The sequence below is a fragment of the Canis aureus genome, chromosome 9 (assembly GCF_053574225.1).
Source record: "Canis aureus isolate CA01 chromosome 9, VMU_Caureus_v.1.0, whole genome shotgun sequence".
Taxonomy (NCBI): domain Eukaryota; kingdom Metazoa; phylum Chordata; class Mammalia; order Carnivora; family Canidae; genus Canis; species Canis aureus.
In genome coordinates this window covers 18182010-18188009 of record NC_135619.1, presented here as the reverse complement: position 1 = coordinate 18188009, position 6000 = coordinate 18182010, and the positions used below count along the sequence as shown (strand labels likewise).

At 37.9% G+C, this 6000-nt stretch overlaps 1 protein-coding gene across 1 annotated transcript in view; it reads right to left on the bottom strand.

Annotated features, from left to right (window-relative positions):
* Nucleotides 1-5239: 5239 nt before the first annotated feature.
* Nucleotides 5240-6000, bottom strand: part of LOC144321355 (uncharacterized) — a 154613-nt gene continuing 153852 nt past the window's right edge. Inside the window, exon 5 of the mRNA XM_077910903.1 lies at nucleotides 5240-5412. Within this exon, the coding sequence (XP_077767029.1) occupies nucleotides 5355-5412 (58 nt within the window). The 3' untranslated portion in view covers nucleotides 5240-5354. The remainder of the gene's footprint in view (nucleotides 5413-6000) is intronic.

The window sequence follows — 6000 nt, the reverse complement described above, 5'->3', positions numbered from 1 at the left end:
AAATTTGTATTAAAAACTATCTGCCCCTAGACCAATTACCTGTGGCCGAGTGTCGGGATATTTGAGAATAAAAAGAGCCAGCTGCATGCACCCAATCCTTTGAGGAGTGAGGGACATTTCCAACAAAGAAAGCATGGGCCGAAACTCTGCCCCTGTGATCTACACTGATGAAAAGGCCTGTAGGATCTAGACCTTTATACAGTTTTTAGTTCTCTAAGAAATACTTTTTTTTCTATGACTATCCGAGATAATACATGGGTCCATTGAACAAAATTTTAGCTGTGTGTTTCATTTTTGAGTAGTTCTAACTTTATAAAGATTGATATTTCATGACTTTTAGTCTTAATATTCTCCAAGGGATAAAGAGAAAATGTGCTTTTTAAAAATAGAATAAAACTTTTATCTTTCAATTCCCATGCAGGCCCACTGGACCCTTTCATAATTCTAAGATACATTATGGGATCTCTATGATTTAATTCTTCCTACATCTTTTGAAATATTTCATCTCAGGAATTATTTAATTACTAATCAATTATTTCCAACTATACTTTAAAAAACTAAGTAGTAAGGAAATGGAACAATGATGGAATCACTGAGAAGAATGTTAATAATATGTAATAGTAAAATAAATGATCATCCTTCAGTTTTCATATAGCATTGCCCAAAGTACCACATTATCTTTCGAGAAGATATAAAAGTTTGGAGGGACACCATCTTTAGATTTTTTTTTTTTTAAGGCTTTTGATGATTATAGTTGATAGTTCAGAATTCTTTGTTTTGACTACAATGGCAAGTGGAAGGAAATCAACAGAGGAAATTCCATAATTATTAAAGGAATCAGAAAGTAAATGCAAAGAGACAGAGGGCAGTACTCTGGACCCTAATGATATTGATGAGATTGAACGTATAAGCCAAATCTCGGACCACGAGTCTTCAGACTATATATTCTAAATCAGTTTTCTCAAACTTAAAAGTAGATGAGTGAACCATATGTCTTTTTTTTTTTTTTTTTTTTTTAGATTTTATTTATTGGTGAGAGAGAACACACACACACAGAGGGAGAGGGAGAAAGATAGCAGACTCCCCACTGAGCAGGAAGTCCAGTGCAGGGCTCAATCCTAGAACCCTGGGATTATGACCTGAGCCAAAGGCAGAGGCTTAACTGACTAAGCCACCCACGAGCCATCCTGAACCATATATTTATTTTTTAAGTTGGGTTTTTTTTTTGTTTGTTTTTGTTTTTTATGAGAGACAGAGAGAGAGAGAGAGGCAGAGACACAGGCAGAGACAGAAGAATGCTCCATGCAGGGAGCCCGACGTGGGACTTGACCTGGGTCTCCAGGATCACACCCTGGGCTGAGGGCAGGTGCCAAACCACTGAGCCACCCGCTGAGCTGCCCTGAACCATGTATTTCTTTTTTTTTTTTTTTTAATTTTTATTTATTTATGATAGTCACAGAGAGAGAGAGAGGCAGAGACACAGGCAGAGGGAGAAGCAGGCTCCATGCACTGGGAGCCCGACGTGGGATTCGATCCGGGGTCTACAGGATCGTGCCCTGGGCCAAAGGCAGGCGCCAAACCGCTGCGCTACCCAGGGATCCCGAACCATGTATTTCTAAGGACAATGAGAAAATCTGGTATTCTCATCTACTTATTCAACAGGATGGGCTTCATTGTGCAAATTTTACAAGGACCTAGACCATCTAATTTTGCTATATGGATGGTGTGGCTATAATTGTTTGACTTTTTATGATGTTTATGTACCAGAATTTACTTGATATAGTTCCTAAGTTGAAAAATGCTAAAGATGGCTATGTATACAAAGGTGACTGAAAGGAAATAAGTGATGAGGAAATGAAAATATTATTAGAGTGGTCATTGTAATTGCTTATAACTCTAAAAATTAAAATGTTTTCCAATAATTGCCATCCTTCTTCAAAATATCATGCCATTGGTTTTGCATTTTCACAATGCAAGTGTAAGAAGAACCAGAAGTAACAATAAGCTTGAACCTAATAGAAATGTATATGAAATGTGGAGTTACTATTTACATGATGAGCAGTTGGTCACATTCAACTGACATTGCCGATTTTATACACACACACACACACACACATATATATATACACATACCACACGCATATATGTATCTTTAAAGCCAATATATAAGAAATAAAGATTGAAAAAAAAAAAAAGAAATAAAGATTGTGTTTACAAAGCTTAAATTCTTTTTTTTTTTTTTTTTTTTTTTAAGATTTTATTTATTTATTCATGAGAGACCCAGAGAGGCAGGCAGAGGGAGAAGCAGGCTCCATGCAGGGAGTCTGACACGGGACTTGATCCTGGGTCTCCAGGATCATGCCCTGGGCTGAAGGTGGTGCTAAACCGCTGGGCCACCGGGGCTGCCCACAAAGCTTAAATTCTTATTAAAGTTTCTAACTGAACAACAGCTTTATAGTTGGTAAATTATTCATGAAATGAAATTATTCATGAATGAATATATATATATATATATATATAGAACTAGACATATCTAGTGGTATATATATATATATATAATTTTAATTTTAAGATTCACTGGACCCAGATGGTAAATGGCAATGACTGTTTTTTCTGGTATAAAGTTAAAGATGCATTTTTAAAATCTGAAGATCTTTGTAAAATTCATATATGCCTAACATTATTTATAATAGTACTAAAGTAAAAAAAAATCATATACATAGGCAGGCTAAAAGTACTTTCAAAGATTTAATTTTAAAAAATGGTTCCAAGAAATTTAAGACCTGTGAGATCACTTCCCCACGACTTCTAGGAAACTAGTCAAAAGGAATGAATAAAACTGTGAGAAAGTCCCTGGGATGCAAAATGTTTGCATGCCTCTGCTTTTTAAAAAAGTATTAAGTAGCTGGCAAACTGCTTTCTCTCTGTAAAAAGTTGGGATCATTTCCAAAGCAACCCATCTTTATAGGACAAAATGCTTCCAATGTTCTTACTTACCTCATAACTTGCAGCTCTTGGTAAGCACAGAACCGTCAGAGGAATTTATTACTGAGTACTATTATCTTTAAATGGCCTTTCTAGGATTACCTTTACACTGCTATAAATCAATTTTTTCCAAGTTATCTTAAGAGCATGAATATTGATAAAAGTTTAGATATCAAACAGAAGGGGTTATAGATTTTGCCACTCTAGAATTGTGGAATTAGATTTTTTTTAAAAAGTATGAACTATTTCAAGCATACAGAAGAGTATAGATAATAATAAGTATCAGATAACCACCCAGTTTTAACAGATATTAACACTTGCCATATATATTTCAGGTTTCTATTTTTAAAGGAACAGACCAAGTAATTCTAGCAAAACCCAATTGTCCACCCCACCCCCGTGCCTCCTCCCTCTCCTCCCCCCCCTTCCCCCATCTCTTTTTATCAGAGGGAACCATAATCCTGAAGTTTGTACTCATCATTCATATGCATTTTTTTTTTACTATTCTGTTTTTAAAAGGTTACATTAATTGTGTCATGCTTGGTTCATCCTCCTTTTCACTGAACATTAGAGTTTTAACCACATTGATCCACATTGATTTTTGTAGCTATACTTTGCCTATTTTAACTACTATTTAACATTTCAAATGTATAAATAAATTGTGTCCTTCATTTGGGGGACCTCATGAGGGGACACCTAAATTGTGTCTTCTCTTTATTTCTTTGATGGCACCCTGAACTTTGTGAGGCAGCCTCTGAAGTAGCTTTTCATGCACATAGCTTCCAACCTTGGAAAACAAGCTACTCCAGAGATTTACTAGAATGTTATTTTTAAAAAGGGATGAAAGTTATTTATAAATAAAAATATTACAGATAGAACTAGACATATCTAGTGGTAGACAGGAAAGTATAACCAAGCATAAAATGTATATTCGTTTTTTAACAGTGACAATTCTGTTTTTTTCCTGTACCATCTCAGTTGATTTTAACATTTAGGGCTTAATAGCATGGGAAGTATGCTTTGAAATTCACTGTTGCTAAAGAACTTTAGCCTTCACGTGGCAGCCTATTAAATAGCTGCTATTCACTGCCTTTTTTTTTTCCCTTGCTCTTGGAATCCTGATCTCAATAGAAAGACAAGCATAGATGAACTCTCATGCCAATTAACAAATCTGGAGAAAAAAATATGACTGATACTTGAAAAGTCCTGGCCTCTGACCTTCATTTGCCTTTATAAGGTAAAGTTGGAAAAAGGGAATTGAAAGGGCATTCTGTTAACCTTAGTCTGTTGCCTGAGGTTGTCAGTCCACTGTACCAGGATGGCAAAAGCAACAACGAAAAATAAATTACAGAAAATTTATTTATTCATTTAACATTTATTGAATAAGAAGCACTATACACAGGGGCTGGGTATATACAAATACATAAAACAGATGGAATCTCTGCCCTCAAGCCTTAATCAATGTAGGCTGTTATCCATAGCATTGACATTAGCCTTAGTTGCTCCTTTTCAAGAAAACTAGGGGTATCTAGAAATGCCCAAGAAGTGTAACTAACATAATCAAGAGAATCTTTTGTATACTGTGGGACCCAGGAAATTTAACAAAATCCCCTACCCTTGGACAAGCAGAGCAGGACTGACTCTATTTTGTGCTGTACCCGCCTTGTGCCGACCTGTTTAGGGCACTGCCCCACCCTAGTCAAGACCAGGGCACACCCTAATCGGAAATCGGCTTGGTGATAGACCAGTTCAAATGGATACTTTAGGGTAAAATGTAACTCAATCGGCCACCTGCGAGTGTCGGGACCAGCATGACTGTGCACCTTTCTGCGTATCCCATTGGCCACTGGCCCCTATAAAGTTGCTAAGCGGGAACCCTGGGTGGTGCAGCGGTTTGGCGCCTGCCTTTGGCCCAGGGCGCGATCCTGGAGACCCGGGATCGAATCCCACGTCGGGCTCCCGGTGCATGGAGCCTGCTTCTCCCTCTGCCTGTGCCTCTGCCTCTCTCTCTCTCTCTCTCTGTGACTATCATAAAAAAAAAAAAAAAAAAAAATTATAAAGTTGCTAAGCCTCTTACCTCTTACTTAGTCTCGGGGTCCAAGTCCCTGCTCCGCTGTGTCGGGTACACTTGGACCCAGGCTCGAGCTTGTAAATAAACCCTCGTGTGTTTGCATCGGTGTCGGCTCCTTGGTGGTTTCTCGGATTCGCAATCTTGGGCACAACATATACAAATAACAGAAAACTTCTACTCAACTGACTTTACCAATGAGAGAGTTTATTATTACACACAAAGAAAAAAATCAAGGTTGGTTAATTCACTAGGTCGGTAACTGTCACTGAAGACCTAGATTCTTCCCATCTTTCTGCTGTTACTTCAAAGCCTTCATGGTGTCAAGATGACTGTCACAATTCCAGATGTCACATCTTCTGCGGCAGGACAGAGAAGAAGCATTGTGGGACAATGTCACCATTTCTTCTCAGGTGTCTCTTTTCTTATGAGACAACCTCTTACATCTCATTGGCCAGAACTGTATCACGTGCCTTCCTAAACCGATCACTGGCAAAGGGAATTACATTTCCAGACCTGGCTTAGACTACTTTAGCTCAATTAAAAATATTGAGCATCCACATGTCAAATGTCCTCTACTTTATTTTATTTTTTATCTTTTTAAAAAGATCTTATTTATTCATGAGAGACACAGAGAGAGAGGCAGAGACAGGGGCAGAGAGAGAAGCAGGCTCCATGCAGGGATCCTGACTGGGACTCGATCCTCGGACTCCAGGATCATGCCCTGGGCCAAAGGCAGGCGCTAAACTGCTGAGCCACCCAGGCATCCCTGTCCCCTACTTTTAACTGAAGAAACAAATACAAACCAAAGGACAAGTATCATGTAAGGCTCAAGAATATGCGGACAGTGATATAGATGTGAAATTTAAATCTGTGTTAATAAATTGATCAATAATTTTTTTTTTAGTATTTCCCTTTACCTATACTAGCTATCTGCTACTGGGAGA